General features: G+C 42.5%; 1 protein-coding gene across 1 annotated transcript; it reads left to right on the plus strand.

The window, feature by feature from the left end:
* Positions 1–403: 403 nt before the first annotated feature.
* On the plus strand, positions 404–18,207 carry hsd17b3 (hydroxysteroid (17-beta) dehydrogenase 3). Its single transcript, XM_075467736.1, has 11 exons — positions 404–628; positions 10,339–10,385; positions 10,529–10,604; positions 10,696–10,803; positions 10,972–11,039; positions 14,938–14,982; positions 15,255–15,289; positions 15,418–15,499; positions 15,593–15,658; positions 15,757–15,906; positions 16,004–18,207. The coding sequence occupies exons 1-11, from the start codon at positions 478–480 to the stop codon at positions 16,136–16,138; spliced, it is 963 nt and encodes a 320-aa protein (XP_075323851.1). The 5' UTR covers positions 404–477; the 3' UTR covers positions 16,139–18,207.
* Positions 18,208–19,520: the final 1,313 nt, after the last annotated feature.

A 19,520-nucleotide genomic window follows, 5' to 3' on the forward strand; every position in this document is an offset into this window, starting at 1 on the left:
GACAGATCACATTACGATGAACCAAAGTAAACAGTCATGACACACCTAAAGTGACTTCAGGACAAGTCTCTGAACGTCTGCTTAGATACCCGAAGTTCACAGATGCTTCACATCCATGTTGGCAAAGCTTTACAAGATCTGTCAAGAGGAAATAAATAAACTGCCAGGCATGCAAATTCTGCAGAGACTGACCAAAGTTCAATCTGCTTTTTCCACAAAAGAAAAATGGAAAATAAATGTAGATTTGTAGATTGACTGATAACAGGCATGACTGCATGCAGTGCATAGTTAGAATCTGTCTCTGTGTGCCTGGGTTTGTGTGTGTGTGTAGTGTAATGTTTCTGAAATGGGAGTGTCTTCTGGCTGAGTGATTCCCTCACTCTTTCATTTTTTAAGCACTGGACTGAAAACATTCCTTCTCAGCAGTCAAGAAATTCCGAGAGGCTTTAAACCAGTTAGTGTAAGAGAAGAAAAAGTATGGATTTGATAGAGCTGTTTTTCATTTCTCTTGGCATCGCTCTTGTTGTCTACTGTGGAGTGAAACTGTTGCTTTTTAGTAGGATGCTTTTTCCAAAACTGTGGTTTCCATTGCCGAAAACCTTTTTCACCTCTATGGGAGACTGGGCAGGTGAGCAGTGTGTTTGTATGTAAGTGCTGTGAGTCAGACCTGAGACTAATGCTCAGACTTTGGTTAATTGATTGCATTATTAGAATGATTAGGAGGTTTGTCACTCTAATTAAAGTTTTAACACTTCATTTTTGTATTTGTAAATGCATTTGCAATGTGTAAAACGAGTACTGTGTTATGTACAAGATGCAAATGCACTACAAACATAGCATTTTCTTGAGGTCCCTGATGGATGGGGAATATTTGGCAGTCGAAGTGTCAAAAAAAAGATTTTCCAGCGCAGGCTTGTTTAGAACTTCCACTGTTACACAGGATTGAACTTGTTTCATGCTTCGCCAGAAAATGCAGGTTCTGCCTTTCTTTCAGATGCCAGTTCTTCATATCTATAAGTAACATCTAATAATTACTTTGTGCAACAATTTTGACTTCAATTGCCAAATGGTTGCTGGCCATGTTAAATAAGAAGAACTGCACAACAAGGAAGAAGTAAGGGACATTTTGAGCACAGAAAGCTTATGACAAAGTGCATTTAAGGGTAAGTTGACAGAATTGATTAAGAAAGAAAAGCAAGACACTCTGTACTGTAATTTTCCTATAAATATGTGAGCAATGTCACTTTACTCTTTGGATAACACAGTGAGTTCTGGCTTGACACTCAAACCGTCTCTTATTTAAATTCCCCTGCTGGTCCCACAGCAGCTTTACCAGCTTCAGTGATTTCCTTTGGCATCTCCTAAAGAAACCCTTTGGCATCTCCTACTAAAAGAAAGACCAAAAAGAAGGCTGGTCTTTCTTTCCAAGCCCACTCTCATTCCAATCCAGCACAGGGGACGAACATAAGAACAGTATGTCCTAAGATGTGTTGTTTGCTGCTGTGTGTGTGTCAGTTGTTAATAACATATCCAGTACAGAAATTCAATTTTTCCGTGTGTTTTCCGTTGCCTTGCGCCTTATCAAGATGTTTTTTGCAGGATTTTAAATGTTTATATCTTTACCGCCCTCTAGTATTCATGTCATGTCAAAGAAGAAGGACTGCAGTATATGGCTCTTAGGCCTTTTATGGGTCTCACTTAGATGTAAAACTGTCAGCTTCCCCTGCTGTGTTCAGTTCTATTTTAATTAGTTTTATTTTTAGACAAGATTGTGTGAATAAAGCACAATCAGCTCATTGTGAATCAGCATGCAAGAACTGTGGCAAGATTTGCAGGACAATGAGGAGAGTGGACAACAGAGTGCCCAATCCGACTCTGTTGTTCTGTGCATCTGACAATAAAAGACTTGACAAACATAAATGTTTGCAATAGGGACTTCTATGACAATCAAGGCAAAACAACTTCTTTTTCAAATTTTTCCTGGTGTACCCACAGCTTCTGTGTTCTCTATTCTGATACAATGCTGACATAAAACAAAAAAATTAGACAGGGCAGGAATGGTGTCAAAATCAAGACATCAGTAACTTAACAAAGTAAGGGTATCAAAATACATGTAAATAACTACTCTGACGACACTATGATTTACTCTGCACCAGTGTTGTGTGCGAACCCATTAAAACTACAGCTATCATGAGAAGGATTTCCCTGAATTTTGAACTGAATTAGTTAGTTTGTGACTGCCGAATGTGAAGTGACCACAGCTCTCTTCACAGTATTGATTGACATGCTTCTCTACAGTGAATGTGTCATGATGAATTGTCCCTACATGCACCCTGAGCTCCAGCAGAAACCATAAGATTTCCAATAAATGTCTGAGCCAGACAATGTTGTGACTTCCATGTTTATTAATAATACAACAACGTTAGGACAGCACAGACATGTGAAGTTAAAGATACTTGTAGGACTATGTAGGAACACTCCCACAGTATACAGCAAGATGTAAACTGACAAAAACTGAAGTTCTAAAGCAAAAGTGGGGTTGAGTAGACAGCCATAAAGGAGTTAGTGAGGCCTGTCTTCTGCATCTGAAGGATGTAATTTATGACTTTGTGTCACTCCACATGAGAGCCTAGGTAAGGTGGACTGAACCACTGATAAGAATCAGCATAGGGTTCCACTGAGGAAGCTGGGGGACTAAAGTAAACACAGGTAAGACAAAGATTCAATTAGGATTCAGGGTTTGTCACAAGAGAGCCCTCATTACCACATGAACGACACTGACAATCTGGCGAAGACTGGCTGGTCCTGCTGGTCCTTAAGCAGCTTAAGCTATTTGGGGTCCTAGGTGGTAAGGTGGTGCCCCAAATGGGGCCTCGGATCAAAACAAGGCATCAGCGATGTGAAGCAGAAGCAGAGCAGAAGGCAAGGAGGAGGAAGTTTAGGTAATTTCTACTCTTAATCACTGTAGGTAGTGTGACATCACATGGAGGCGGGGTTAAATGGCTTGGTAGGCTTGCAGGGATGGAGTGGCAATTTCAGTGCTGTGTTGTGTGTTTTGGCAAGGCATGCATTTGGGGGCATATTGTGGGCTCAGAGAAACTGGGGACAGAGTGGCTGGAGCTGAGGAGGGAACGCTGTGCTCGTTGGCAGTGGGTGGTAATTATCCCAGACTTGTTGATGCGGGTGAGCCGCTGCTGGCTCTGGGTTTCTGTCAACGTTGCCCGCTGACATAGTTCACCTGTATTACCTGCCGACACAGCATATGATCTTGGGCGTCTCATTTGTACTGTTATTGCCAAACACAACACCTAATGCATTCATGATGATCTCTGGAGATTTCAAGCACAACTCATTTATCTTTTTTCCCCAATAATTTCACCACAACAATATATTTTCTCATTGAGTTAAACTCATGAAATTGAGTTAAATTCAATTCAGTTAATTCATTCATTTGAACATTCTTTTTCCAAACCCATTTAATTCTAATCAGGTCTGCAGTGGAACAGGAGCCTATTCAGCTATCTTTGAGCGAGAGTTGGAGTATGCCCTGTACAGGGCTAACACAGAGAGAAAAGAGACAAACAAAAATGAACACTCAGCCTTTTGGTTAAGGAATCCCCAGAGAAAAGCCATCCAGACATTGGGAGAAAAATTAAACCCCACTAAAGACTCAATTGAAATTCAAACCTTCTTGCTGTGAAGTGACAGTGCTGACCTAATTCAGTTCATTTCAGATAAATCAATATTTCACCAAATATTTTACTATTTACAATACATTGCATCTCCTCTGAAACATTGTATTCAAAAACCTAATGAGAATTTTGGAGTAAACCAGCATGTTACTCAGATCGTTGCTGCTAACATGACCACAGTTGCGAACTGCAGTGACTGAAGAGCAAAACACATTGGGCCTCATGCAAGAACATTTTTGTATTTTTATTCTAAATTTCTCTTACTTTTTTCGTAAGAAGGTCTCGTACGAACACGCCATGTCAGATTCAACACACGCTGATAACTTCGGAAAAAGTGTGTAAAGGACCTGCGTAAATTATTAATCCCACTCGTGCGTATCTAAGTTCACGTGCACGAGGATAGTAGATTTGCATACTCCACGCCCTAAATTACACCATATAAGGCTGTGCTTCCTCGCTTCTGTGCCAGGAAGTGTTGAGTGTTGAGTCATGAGAATGACATCAAGGTGCAAAAAGAACAACTTTACGGGCTCTGAGATTGAAGTTCTGCTTTCAGAGATCCAAAAAGGAAAATCTGTCATTTTTAGCAGTGTCAGCAGTGGAATTACGGGACCTGCTAAAGCGAAGAAATGGGAAGCAATTACGAGTGCTGTTAATACCATGTCACCGAAATAAAAAAATAAATGGTTTGATATGAAAATGGCTTAAAAAAAATGTCTCGCCCTGGGCAGGCGATCGATGACTGCAACTAAAGCCGTGCAATCAGTTGTTGCCTCATCATGATGGCACTTTGATGGGGTGGTCCATGAGGGGGGTCTTCTGGCACCACACCTTCTTGTCTGCCTGGGCTGGTTCAGGTTGTAGGAGACCCTCGTTCATGGCAATATTGCGCCATGAACGAGACATCGAGACAAACCCACCTGGCCTTCAGCTCAGTGCGCTCCACGACAGGAGCACGGGTGTTTTGATGCTTATATGTGTCTCGTGCTCCAATTATGATTGGCAGTCCAGCCACGGGATGAAAGTCCCTCTTAATTTGTACTTGTTGGACAGCGGTGTATGGGAATTTGATGTACCATGGGTGATAAACTGATGAGAACTTTGATGACCAAGGGGAGCGCACGACTCACAGAGGACTGGGACACCCCCGATCTGTCTCCAATCTCCCTCTGAAAGGTTCCAGTGGCCAAAAATCAAAGGGTGGTGAGGACCTGGGCGTGTGGTGGAATTGGGTTTGATCGGCGTGTTTTTCTCTGGAGTTATGGCTCTAGCAAGCTCCATATTTGTAGCAGCATAGTCCTTGGGAATCTTAATCGCGATGTCAGCCATTCGTTTGTCTCCACACGGTCTCTTCCAAGAGCCTGACGCACTAAGGGCATCCAAAAGTAACAAGTCAGCCGCTGGTTACGCTTCCCATTGACCTTGTTATATACAGATTCAAATGAACCTTCAATTAGTGCGTAATTTAAGTCAAACAGAATAATGTCAGCATAATTATGGGGTATAATGTATATTTATTTATTTTTTCTTCAAAGTAATTGAATATACAATCCATTAGTCAAGCAAACTTGATTTGAATAACAGCGGACTATTTTACGAAACTCCTACGACAGGTCTGGATCACTCGTAAATTCTGTTCGTACCTGAAAGAAAACGTAAAATACGAAAAGATTGGTGAATGCAAATTCTCTTAAATCACTCGTACGGACAATTTAAGAACAAATCTGTGCGTACGAACGGTTCTTGCATGAGGCCCATTGATCAAATGGCTAAATGATAAAAAGCATTAGTTTGATGAGATGTTTTAATAATGCATTTCTATTAATACATACCAAGAGAAACATGGAGAGAATATGGGCCTACTGGCCACTAAGTACGGAATGAGGTCCCTTTTGCCCTCACTGCTGTTGGTATTGAATCTGATTGTTTTCACTTTACATCATTTAAAGCTGCGGTCGGCAACTTTTTTTTAGTCATATTAGCTTGAACTGTCATGGGATTCTGGAAGTAGAATATTAAATAGGCTGTTTAGTAAAAATAACGAAATCTGTAGCTCCCTCTGAAGCCTGTAATCATGCTTGCAAAAACCGAGCGCTCCCGGCTGTTTTTAACCAATCAAGTTAGGGTGGAGGAATCCTACCTGTCAATCACAGCTTGTGCACACGCTGCTGAGCGTGAGTCTGCCCCAGCTTGTGTGCGCTCACACTGGTGTGAACTCACGTGCACAACCTTGTCCACAGAGGGGGAGGGGTTTGGGGGGCGATTCGGAGCTTGTTAGAGGTTGGGGGAGGGACCTGAAAGTTGTATCAGTTAGAATTTTCCGACTTTAGACTCGCAATTTTGAAAACCTGCCGACTGCAGCTTTAAAGTCAGTTGTATTCTCTTTCTGGTGTTTTACGACTTTACTCATTTTTCATATCAATTTTGTGTCTTTTTGATAGGTTTGGGTCTATTTGCTGTTGTTTTCAGTCTCTGTTTGGTATCTTTTGGCAGCCACTTTACATTTGTGTGTCTTAGAGGTGACTTTCATTTGGGTTTGCTTCTTATTGGCATCTATTTGTCGTTCATGTGGGATTTCTCGCTCATTGGTTTGAGTATATTTCTGGTTTGTCTATGTTTTGTGTGTCTTTGTGGTTGTCTGTTTGTTGCCTGTTGGTATATCTATGCAGTTCCCATACATTAATTGTGAATTTTGAAATTGTATTTTTTTTTCTGTTTTCTAAACTTAGTTGCATCACTAATGCTGATGTCATAAAAGTCTGACTGCATGTACGAAAACTGAAGAAGAAGACCTGTCAACCAATCAATGGGCCTCATGCAAGAACCGTTCGTACGCACAGATTTGTTCTGAAATCGTCCGTACGAATGATTTAAGAAAATTTGCGCATTCACCAATCTTTTCGTATTTTACGTTTTCTTTCAGGTACGAACAGAATTCACGAGTGATCCAGACCTGTCGTAGGAGTTTCGTAAAATAGTCTGCTGTTATTCAATTCAAGTTTGCTTGACAAATGGATTGTATATTTAATTACTTTGAAGAAAACATAAATAAATATACATTATACCCCATAATTATGCTGACATTATTCTGTTTGACTTAAATTATGCACTAATTGAAGGTTCATTTGAATCTGTATATAACAAGGTCAATGGGAAGCGTAACCAGCGGCTGACTTGCTACTTTTGGATGCCTTAAGGCTCTAGCATGGTTGCCGCGTCTGCTAGCGCGAGCGGTGTTGATGACGTCACAATTTCGTGCCCGCCATGTATAGTGGCGCAAGTCGCTGCGCCAGTAGTTGCAATTTTCTCCGTCACAGAGGTGGCGCTGCGACGTGACGGTTACCTCTACTCTACAACCATGAAAGTGGAGAAGAAAACAATGCCGCTGTCAAGAGCAGGAACACTGTAATTAATGATACTGCTGCAGTTTTCGGATCATTTTAAGTTTTTAATTCAGTTAATAGAGGTGAAGGTTTGAAGCCCCCGGCATCAACAGAGTCTCTGCCCTCTTCTTTGCCTTCACGTATCTGTCCCGTAGCTTCTTCCACACATTCTTACAGAACTCTCCCTCTTTCCCCAAAGTTCTGCCAATCTCTGTGCACGAGTTTTGGGAGTTTATGTGCTCCCTATGCTGTTTCACTGCAGTTTCGTACAGTTGTCTGTACAAACGCACCACCTGACTGAGCCGGTCTCACATCGGTCCATCCGGTTTTTCGTTGGTGGTGCCGCCAAGTTACAAAAATCGACTGGTGCACGACAACGCGCTGCGCCGTCTGTTCAAGGGAAGCGCCATGCCTGGAACGTCATTTTGACGTCACGGTGCGACACCACCGTGACAGACGCGGCAACCATGCTAGAGCTAGGCTGACATCGCGATTTAGATTCCCAAAGGACTATGCTGCTTACAAATATGCAGCTTGCTAGAGCCACAACTCCAGAGAAAAACACGCCGATCAAACCCAATTCCACCACACGTCCAGGTCCTCACCACCCTTGGATTTTTGGCCACGGAAAGCTTTCAGAGCGAGATTGGAGACGATCGGGGGTGTCCCAGTCCTCTGTGAGTCGTGCGCTCCCCTTGGTCATCAAAACTCTCATCAGTTTATCACCCATGGGACATCAAATTCCCATACGCCGCTGGCCAACAAGTACAAATTAAGAGGGACTTTCATCCCGTGAGTGGACTGCCAATCATAATTGGAGCACAAGACACATATACGCATCAAAACACCTGTGCTCCTGTCGTGGAGCGTACTGAGCTGAAGGCCAGGTGGGTGTATCTCGATACCTCGTTCATGGCGCAATATTGCCATGAACGAAGGTCTCCACCTGAACCAGCCCAGGCAGACAAGAAGGTGTGGTGCCAGAAGACCCCCCTCATGGACCACCCCATCAAAGTGCCATCATGATGAGGCAACAACTGATTGCACGGCTTTAGTTGCAGTCATCGATCGTCTGCCCAGGGCGAGACGTTTTTTTAAGCCATTTTCATATCAAACCATTTATTTTTTTTATTTCGGTGACATGGTATTAACAGCACTCGTAATTGCTTCCCATTTCTTCGCTTTAGCAGGTCCCGTAATTCCACCGCTGACACTGCTAAAAATGAAAGATTTTCCTCTTTGGATCTCTGAAAGCAGAACTTCAATCTCAGAGCCCGTAAAGTTGTTCTTTTTGCACCTTGATGCCATTCTCATGACTCAACACTCACACTTCCTGGCACAGAAGCGAGGAAGCACAGCCTTATATGGTATAATTTAGGGCGTGGAGTATGCAAATCTACTATCCTCGTGCACGTGAACTTAGATACGCACGAGTGGGATTCATCATTTACGCAGGTCCTTTACACACTTTTCCCGAAGTTAAGAGCGCTTGTTGAATCTGACGTGGCGTGTTCGTACGAGACCTTACGAAAAAAGTAAGAGAAATTTAGAATAAAAATACGAAAATGTTCTTGCATGAGGCCCATTGAGAGCATCATAAGTTCAATCATGCAGCTTAATGTCATCCACAACATTGAAACGTTTTTTTGCAAGTTTAGAGAAATCAAATTGTAATACATATTTGACACAATCAGAGAACCAGATTCAATTCTTATTCGAATAAAAAATGCTGCTTTGTTGCAGCTGTCTAACAACAAACACTTCACTCATATGTGGGCCAAAGTGTGATGTGGGACACTGTACTGAGAAGAAAATGTTGTAGCATGCCCAGGTTTCTTCAAGAGTGACTAGTTAATGGATGATTTAATGATCTCAGAGAAGAGTCACAGGGTTATTGAATGATGAAAATAGACAAAAACAAAACTCATATATTTTCTCACTCACCTCAAGGGGCATGCAGACATCTTTTGCTTTCCTTTCCCAGGATGTATTGTAGCCATCCCATCATGCAGCAGACGTCACAGAAATATTGTTTTGTTGTGCCCCTGCACAAAAATATAATGCTGACATGTTTTTGCTGTCAGTGTCTAAGTAAAAAAAAGGTTTTAAAAGGACTGATTGGAATCAGGAAAGTTGTTTGGCCGGTGAATTTTTTTTAATAGAACAAATAATTCACCACTCTCACCCTCGCTATAAAAGGATGGCAACACTAATCTCAGGTAAATTTTGCACTTTGCATCTTGGCAAATACTGTAAGAGCAAGCATGTAGCCTCAATTATGCTTCATGGTCCCTAAGACATTGTGAATTATGTGCTTTTATTGTGTGTAAATCTGGAATTGCCGATGGATAATGCCACCCAATGGTGAAAACATTTAGCAGGTTTTGTACTTTCATGTGAGTCAGATGGATATGTTTATCAGTCTCTATTCAAATTACAGGCTGGAGGTTACTTTCAGCGACAGCTATTCAAATGTAAGCCAGGGACATGTCATTTCTGGAGCCAAAATGGCCATTAGCTAAAATAGACAAGCAGGAATTACTTGTACTTGAAACCCTTGTTCAAGATAGGAACAAATTGGGGCGGTCGGTGGCGTAGTGGGTTAAGCAGCCGTCCCATGTACAGAGGCTATAGTCCTCACTGTAGCTGGCCCCGGTTCGAGTCCCGCACCTGCCGGCCCTTTGCTGCATGTCTTCCCCATCTCTCTGCTTCCTGTCTCTCTCCAACTGTCTATCCATTAAAGGCATAGAAAAAAAATATTGAAAAAAAAAAAGATAGCAACAAATCAAAGTTAAGGAAAGTCACATTTTTTCTCCTAAATTGTTTGGAACATTTTGTTTTAACACAATGAACAGAATCTGGTTTTCAGATATTCCCACAACACATTTAAGATTTAAAATATCAATTCTGAAAAACAAACGGAAGAAATGGACGCTCATCACTTTAAGGCTGTCAAGAGTAGAAAAGAGACTGATAATTTTTAGTCAGGGTCAAGAGGAAATGGGAGAGCAGAGAGCATTCTGAAACATGCTGTTTCTGTCTGTTCTCAGCAAATTCTTTATCAGAACTGAGGAACATGATGTCTTAGCACAGTGTGTAAGAACAGAATGGGTTGAAGTGTAAACAAATACACAATCCTGGGATTTGTCTGACACAGCACGAGAATGAAATGCTGCTTTGGGACACAGCGCCCCTAGTGTTTACAAGGGAAACTGCAGAAAAACTAATGGAAAGATTTTCTGTCTCCAATCTTTCTATTTCAGTGGTGACTGGTGCTTCAGAGGGCATAGGAAAAGCTTATGCTTTTGCAGTAAGTCATTGTCAAACAGCATTGTTTGTACATTAAACTGAAATTTGATACTCTACACCTGGACTACAAAGACTGTATGAGCAGTGTTTTCTTGCTAATCTCATCATTGTTTCCCTCCCTCCCAACATATCATTTGCTTTTAGCTGGCTGAGCATGGAATGAACGTAGTCATCATGAGTCGAACCAAAGCAACACTGGATCAGGTGGCCAAGGGGATAGGTATAATTGGCTTGTTTTATGCCGTAAACTGTTTGCCATGTATGGGGATAAACAGCCTGCAGCATATAGTTTACTTTTCCATTCTTTCCAGGTGAAACCACAGGGCAAAGGGTCAAAGTGATAGTGATGGACTTCACTGATGAGACTGTCTTCACTCGAATTGAGGAGCAGCTTAAGGACCTAAATGTTGGAGTTTTAGGTCATTTTTGTATTTTTTATGGAATTTTTTACACATGAATTGCTTCCAAAGAAATCCAACATTGACAATGTGGTTGTTTTATATATATATATATATATATATATATACATGATAGAATTGTGTTTTTTTCCCTCTCTAACACAGCATTTTCTTTCATTTCTACCTCAGTTAACAACGTAGGCATGCTGCCAACTTACGTCCCCTGTGAGTTCCTTGACACAGAGGAGCTGGACAAGGTCAGTGGTACCTCAGCACCTAATACTTAAAGTGTCTTGTGATGTTTTATAAACACCAAGCAAAGGCGATGTTTACAGTAATTGTATCCATCCATCCATCCATCCATACATCCATCCATTATCTTCCGCTGGTCCGGGGATCGGGTCGCGGGGGCAGCAGCTTAAGCAAAGAGACCCAGACGTCCCTGTCCCCGGCCACTTCCTCCAGCTCTTCTGGGGGGACCCCGAGGCGTTCCCAGGCCAGCCGAGAAACATAGTCTCTCCAAAGTGTCCTGGATCTTCCCCGGGGCCTCCTCCCAGTGAGACGGGCCCGGAACACCTCACCGGGGAGGCGTCCAGGAGGCATTCTCACCAGATGCCCGAGCCACCTCATCTGACTCCTCTCGATGCGGAGGAGCAGCGGTTCTACTCCGAGCCCCTCCCGGATGACCGAGCTTCTCACCCTATCTCTAAGGGAGAGCCCAGACACCCTGCGGAGGAAACCCATTTCGGCCGCTTGTATTCGCGATCTCGTTCTTTCGGTCACTACCCACAGCTCGTGACCATAGGTGAGGATAGGAACATAGATTGACCGGTAAATCGAGAGCTTCGCCTTCTGGCTCAGCTCCTTCTTCACCACGACGGGCTGGTGCAGAGCCCTGCATCACTGCAGACGCCGCACCGATCCGTCTGTCAATCTCCTGTTCCATTCGTCCCTCACTCGTGAACAAGACCCCGAGATACTTGAACTCCTCCACTTGGGGAAGGATCTCATTCACGACCCGGAGAGAGCATTCCACCCTTTTCCGGCCGAAGACCATGGTCTCAGACTTGGAGGTGCTGATGGTCATCCCAGCCGCTTCACACTCGGCTGCAAACCGCTCCAGTGAGAGCTGAAGGTCACGGCCTGACGACGCCAACAGAACCAAATCGTCCGCAAAAAGCAGAGACCCGATTCTGAGGTCGCCAAACCGGACCCCCTCAACGCCCTGGCTGCGCCTAGAAATTCTGTCCATAAAAATTATGAACAGAATCGGTGACAAAGGGCAGCCCTGACGGAGTCCAACCCTCACAGGAAACATGTTCGACTTACTGCCGGCAATGCGGACCAAACTCTGACACCGGTCATACAGAGACCGGACAGCCCATATCAAGGAGTCCGGCACTCCATACTCCCGGAGCACCCCCCACAAGAGTCCCCGAGGGACACGGTCGAACGCCTTCTCCAAGTCCACAAAACACATGTAGACCGGTTGGGCGAACTCCCATGCTCCCTCCAGGATCCTGCGGAGGGTATAGAGCTGGTCCACTGTTCCTCGGCCAGGACGAAAACCACACTGCACCTCCTGAATCCGAGATTCGACTATCCAGCGGATCCTCCTCTCCAGTACCCCCGAAAAGACCTTACCAGGGAGGCTGAGGAGTGTGATCCCCCTATAGTTGGAACACACCCTCCGGTCCCCCTTTTTAAAGAGGGGGACCACCACCCCGATCTGCCAGTCCAGAGGCACTGCCCCCGATGTCCACGCGATGCTGCAGAGGCGTGTCAACCAAGACAGCCCTACAACATCCAGAGCCTTGAGGAACTCAGGACGGACCTCATCCACCCCCGGGGCCTTGCCACCGAGGAGTTTTTTGACCACCTCGGCAACCTCAGCCCCAGAAATGGGAGGCCCCACGTCCGAGCTCCCCAACTCTGCTTCCTCATCGGAAGGCGTGTCGGTAGGATTGAGGAGGCCCTCGAAGTATTCCCCCCACCGACTCACGACGTCCCTAGTTGAAGTCAGCAGAGCCCCGCCCTCACCATACACGGTGTTGACGGTGCATCGCTTCCCCCCTCTGAGCCGCCGGATGGTGGACCAGAATCTCCTCGAGGCCGTCCAGAAGTCGTTCTCCATGGCCTCCCCAAACTCCTCCCAAGCCTGAGTTTTTGCCTCAGCAACCGCCGAGGCTGCGTTCCGCTTGGCCTGTCGGTACCCATCAGCTGCTCCCAGAGTCCCACTGGCCAAAAAGGCCCGATAGGACTCTTTCTTCAGCTTGACGGCCTCCCTCACCACTGGGGTCCACCAGCGGGTTCGGGGATTGCTCCACGACAGGCACCGACCACCTTACGGCCACAGCTCCGGTCGGCCGCCTCAACAATGGAGGCACGGAACATGGCCCATTCGGGCTCAATGTCCCCCACCTCCCCCGGGACATGGTTGAAGCTCTGCCGGAGGTGGGAGTTGAAACTCCTCCTTACAGGGGATTCCGCCAGCCGTTCCCAACAGATCCTCACAATACGTTTGGGCCTGCCAGGTCTGACCGGCTTCTTCACCCACCAGCGGAGCCAACTCACCACCAGGTGGTGATCAGTTGACAGCTCCGCCCCTCTCTTCACCTGAGTGTCCAGGACATACGGCCGCAAGTCCGATGATACGACTACAAAGTCGATCATCGAGCTGCGGCCTAGGGTGTCCTCGTGCCAAGTGCACATATGGACACCCTTATGCCTGAACATGGTGTTCGTTATGGACAGTCCGTGACGAGCACAGAAGTCCAACAACAAAACACCACTCCTGGGCCTGGCTCCAGGGGGAGGCCCCGGTGACCCACGCCCGGGCAAGGGAACACGGTGTCCATTTTCTTTGATCATCATAGGGGTTTTTGTGAGCTGTTCTTTGTCTGGTCCCTCATCTAGGATCTGTTTACCATGGGTTAAAGCCCCAGACAACATAGCTCCCAGACTCATTGGGGCACGCAAACCCCCCCACCACGGTAAGGTGAAAGCTCAAGGGGGAGACAGTAGAGACTAAAGAAATTCTTGTTTTCCATAAGATCCAGTGCAATAAAGACATCAAATACTTTAGATTTGGCCAGTAATTGTAGCTCCCCAAAATGACTGCAAAGCCTCCAGATATGTTTCTATCATAATTCTTTCTGTATTTTCAAAAATTTACATCCGCGATTATTTAAAAAATCTTAAAGTTTGAGTACTGAAGATCAGCGAATTCTGCTATGCTAATTCTACAGAGGTAACTGCAGAGGGGCGAAATGAGATGACATATTTAAACGAGAACTACTCAAACCTCAAATAAAGGAACACAAACCAGGGAGGAGTCGTTGTCATAGTCTGGTCACGGGCACTGACTCTTTCAATCTTGCACCTTTATTACTTTCCCACCTCTTCCAATAGTAAACATATTTTATGACATTTCAAGTCTTTTTCTAAATTCTTAAGTTTATTTGAGCAAACGAAAATACACACCGAATTTGATGGACTGAAACTCAAGTTAAGTGTAATCAAGGGCTGTGTTTTGGAGCCCCAGTACACTAACATTTTGGTGTTTGAAAACAGAAACTATGTAGCCTATGAGTTAATTTATATATATATGTGTGTGTATATATATATATATATATATATATGTGTGTGTGTGTATAGTGAAGTCACATCTCAAGTGCTCACTGAAGACGCATGTGGAGTAAAATTCTAACATCTGGTATAAAGTGACGCATGTTAATTGCAAGTTGTAAAGATAAAGTACTTTAAATTCAAAATCGTTTGCATCCACATTAAGCTGCTGTTTGCGTTCATCTGTAAATAGTTGTGAAGCCCCTGGCAGACGGCAATTTCATCAATCATATTTGTGTGCACATGTATGAACACTGGCATGTATATGCACAACAAAACTGCCTGTGTTCCACAGCTTCACGGCTTTGCTATAGATCAAAAACTTTACTCCAGATAAAACCTTCATTAGCGCTACACCGTTGACTTTCTTGTTAGTTTCACATCAGAAGTCACCCACTTCTTGATCCTTGGGTGGTTCCACAAATAAGTCTAACCTCTAATCTCCAGTCCTAACCTCCACATCATTTTTCCTCTTGGTGTCAATTAAGATGAACCTTCTTGGAACCTTTCTTTTTTGTCTGTTTTCAGACAATTACAAAGATGATAAACTGCAATGTGAAAACCATGGTTAAGGTAAGAAGAGTGAGTCTGTGATGTTACATTTTTGAAGATCATTCAAAAGCAGTTCATGTTTCACATGTTTCACTCTTCACATGTTCATTTAGCCTATTTGTTATGTATATGTATAGTTTGAATTATCTGGAACAATATGACTTGTGAAGCTCTGAGGGCACTGTTCATGTAATTAGCGCAGGTGATGGCTTGTTTAGATTAATCTTTTTTTTTTCTTTTAAAGTAATATATGTCTACATTTGTCTCAAATTAAAACTTTCTGTTTTCTCCAGATGTGCAAAATAATCCTCCCAGGCATGGAGAACAGGTTTCCTTCCCATGTTTTTTTCATTAGATGTAAAGTTGAATTGAATTAAATCATGCGATGCTGATTGACAATGAGTGTCCTGCCACAAAAATGAGGCCAAAAGTTGTTGTCTTTTTCCATCTCTTCAGGAGAAAAGGAGTGATTGTAAATGTTTCGTCTGGAATCGCCTCTGTTCCATTCCCCCTGTACACCCTTTATGCCTCATCAAAGGTAAGATCAGCATCAGATCAGATCAAAATATATTTCTAGGTCTCTTAAATCCTGTTTTAATGATCGCCCATTCTTTAAATTGTGTTCCTGCAGGTGTTTGCGGAGAGATTTTCTCAAGGTCTGCAAGCAGAATACAAGGATAGAGGGATTCTTATACAGGTACTTTGATTTTCTCTCAGACTTTGCCTGAAATACCAGGAAAAACAGGAAATCAGTTTTCTCAAATGTCAAAACTTCCACGCCACTTGTTTTCTCAGGCTGTGGCTCCATTTGGAGTCTCCACTCGAATGGCAGGCTACCAACAAACTAACATTGTGACTCTGTCACCGGAAGACTTTGTAAAACGTTCCCTGCAGTATCTGCGAGCTGGAGACAAAACACATGGCAGTGTCTGTCACACAATTCTGGTAAACACAAATGTCACAATATAATGTCGAATAATGTCAGTTAACGTGACACGAGACTGACTGGTTACTCTGGATGTGTCTGTGTTTGTGGATACAGGGTTGGTTATTGCAGTCTATCCCGCTCAAGCTTCTCTATGCAGAGTTTGTGCTGCACGGCCTACAAGACTATGTTAAGAAGAAAACGAGACAAAAGGAATCCCTTTCTGCATCAAGAGCCATCTCTGACAAATAAATAGGAAATAAATTAAATAACAGTAATATGAAGACATTTGTCTCACTGCGAATATGTATCATGGAAATGAGGAATGTGTATCATTGTAATTATGCATGCGCTCGTGTATGTATGTAAGTATATATGCATGTATGATTATGTATGCAAGAGTCATAACCATTTCAAGCTTTTTGTAGCGGCGTGGATAACATCCCTCAGGAAAGCAGCTTTATCATTTGTCTCGTCATTGTATTAATATTAAGAAAGATTTTACTTTGTTTTTTTAGGGAAATGCTATTTAGATTATTTAGATCTCCACATAATGCCAAATATACATGAAGCAATATAAGTTGTAAAAACTACATTTATTGATACAAAAGGGAATCATTGCCCCAGCGTCCCTCAGTCAGTCCAGCTCCTCAGTATCATGTGAGATTAACAGAACAGAAGCTTTTTGCTTCTTTTTGAATTTGCGTGACACCTCTGATATCTCATTTGCTAAATATTTGCTAAATAAGTGAAATATAAAAAATAAAAAAATAAAACTCAAACCTTACCACGATAGATGCTCTAAACCACACATTTTTAGGCATAAGGCATAAGATACGATAAATTAGCTTATGTATTGACACAATTTTCATGTTCTTCAACAATTTTCAAGTTGGAGTGAGCTTCTCATCTTTGTGTAGCGAAACAGAACTCAACCAGATCCTAATATTACTAATGCTACTGGAAAGTATGTGCTTGGTTCCCCGTTATCATCAGTCTTGTAGAAGAACATGTGTGATAATGAGCCTGGAGCCTTATCTGCTGAAGTGAAAGAACCACCCTCTTCTGTTTAATTCAGGTTCACATACTTAGTTGTTGAAAGATGCATGCACGCATACAAACACAATTTCAACTCTTATCGACATTGTCTACTGTCAATTGAGATGGAGGAAACATTTGATCACACTGGTGTAAGTCACCAGTGTGATCCGCAAAAGCAACACACAAGACAGCTGATGAGCTTCTGTCTGGTCGCTGATAAAAGATCCAACAAGAAAAGCTGCCTTTGATGGCCCGCTACAAACAGGATGATATACAGTGTTATCCACACAAACATTTGCAGAAGACGCACGCAATCATTTGTGCTGCGAAGACGTCTGACCTAGAAGAGTCACCGATCACAGGGGGACCGGCGTGTTTAGACAGCCATGATGAATGATCCTCCCCCATGAGAGATAGGGCCTTGGATAGGAGAGGAGAAAGAGACAGAGTGAGGAATGGACGGTCAGAGTGACCCCAAACGCAGATGATTCACTCCTCGTCTAAAAAAATCCATAGAATAAGTTCTCTTTGAATAAAAAAAAGATCTGATTTATCCCACATCTTAAGTGCTGAGACACTTTTGAATTTGTGTGAGGAAACACTGGAGGCAGATAAAAAGTTGCAAAGTTTTTAAATGATCAAATTTAGAAGGGTTTTTGTAGGTTTACATTTAAAACAGGAATCAAATTAAACGAGTATGAGAGTTAGTGAAATTATGACTAAAGAATAGATAAACACAAATAAAAATCTGTCGAAATAAATCAATAAACAATAAATGAATAGATTATTTAATTAATTGATTAAATTTGAACCAAGACTCTGTTTCTGTGGTGTGGCGGTGAGCACTGCCACCTCGCAGCAAGCGGGTTCCTGGTTCAAATCCCAACTTGGACCAAAAAATATTGTTGTGAAAAAAAAAAAATCTCACTAAAAGGAGATGCCCCTTGTTCTGAAATGTTATGTTCAATTACTCAAAATAATAACTGAATGCATTGATTTGCATAAAGTGCAAAGTTGAAACTGGTTTGTGTAATTTTGAAATAATCTGTATTTCAGAGATTTAGAATGCAATATAATGGAAGCAAAATATTGTAAAAAGATACACAAAAGACACTTGTATCTGTAATTGAACATAAGGATGTGGACACAAAGACACAAAAAACATGCATCATACACCGGTTAAAAATGGAAATGTGTAAATATCACATTATTGCCCCTTTTTTAGGTTGTTTGTTGTATCAGTTGTTTGTTGGCAACAGACTTTTTTTTTTGCTGTTTTCTCAAATAAAATGATTTTTCCTTTTTCGTCAAATATGAAATCTTCATTTCGGAGCAGTTTTTACAGGCCGCCTTTTGTTGCATTTAACCATTTGTGGTGTTTAGAAAACTTCAGAGATATGCAAAACTTGGAGAGAAGAGGTTTGAAAAAAATCTGTCACAACTACTACCAGCGTGTTTTGATCAATCTTTTTGGTGCATTACAACATATAAAGAGGGCCTTTTGAACCCCTAGACTTGCCCTATAATTTCAGGGAAACTTGAAACTCTGAACCACCCCTCAAGTGGCTGTAGCTTGATAAACAATTTACCCAGGGCTCTTATATTTGGAATTTATCCATTGTGTATAATCCACTCGTAGCAAAAACATTAAAGAAATCACAATTGACTAATAGGCTATAAAAAAATATTCACCTGCAAAATGGCTTCCACAAAGGTCCCATCTAAACTCTAGGTGAGTTATTGTCTAAACCCCACCAAAAAGCAGCAAAACTGTTGGTAAAATATTTTCCTCCATATTAGGACTTCGTCAACTCTTAAATAAAATACTTGATAAAAACTGTTGCTCCAGTGTGGAAACACTCCATTATGGGTATTATTTAATGGTATAAACAAAGAACCAATATTGCCGCATCGATTGGGTGTCTTCATGGTCAGTTTTCTTGATGCTAATTACGGTTAATACTGCATTTTAGCCTTTATGTGTATAACCAAATGTGTATCATGTTTAATTTCAAAGATTTTCAGATGAAACAACACCCAACACCCTCATCCTTGAAAGATAAGATTAATTGTGCTGCTCAACATGTCTAAAGACAAGACTTACATTGATGTCAGGTCCATTGATTCAGAGAAGTGCTATTGTGACAATGGTAATGTTCAGTGTGGCCACTAGAGGGCAGAAGGTCCAAAGGTTTGATTGGGTACTCTGGATATTAGGAGGTAGGATTGCAGAAGGCACAACAATTTTTTTTAAACTGATGAAAAAAAATTATTATTTTTTTTTTAATGGTTGATTATGTTAGTAGGAAGATGTACTGATAAAATTGCCTTCAAAATATCAATCAAAGAAATACATTAATCTAATTTAATGGCAGTATTTGCCACTGGGTGTCATGGAGGAGTGTAATAGTGACATACTTGTATATCTCTTTCAAAGCTGTAGTCTGAGCACTGTGTGCCCTGCAGCTGAAATCAAAAGTGGTTCATTCTGGTTGCCTAAGAGCGGGGACTTTCCTCACCTGAGGTGGTCTGCAATTTACTGGTGCCAACATAATTATTACGCCTTTTAATTTGCGTTTTCAAAGCCTTTCTT

This window comes from Odontesthes bonariensis, chromosome 6 (assembly GCF_027942865.1).
Source record: "Odontesthes bonariensis isolate fOdoBon6 chromosome 6, fOdoBon6.hap1, whole genome shotgun sequence".
Classification (NCBI taxonomy): domain Eukaryota; kingdom Metazoa; phylum Chordata; class Actinopteri; order Atheriniformes; family Atherinopsidae; genus Odontesthes; species Odontesthes bonariensis.

Coding starts and splice junctions, on each gene's coding strand:
- hsd17b3 (XM_075467736.1), top strand. CDS start 478: ATGGATTTGATAGAGCTGTTTTTCATTTCTCTTGGCATCGCTCTTGTT. Junction 10,804..10,971: donor CCTAAATGTTGGAGTTTTAG/GTCATTTTTGTA, acceptor TTTCTACCTCAG/TTAACAACGTAGGCATGCTG. Junction 15,500..15,592: donor CCCTTTATGCCTCATCAAAG/GTAAGATCAGCA, acceptor GTGTTCCTGCAG/GTGTTTGCGGAGAGATTTTC.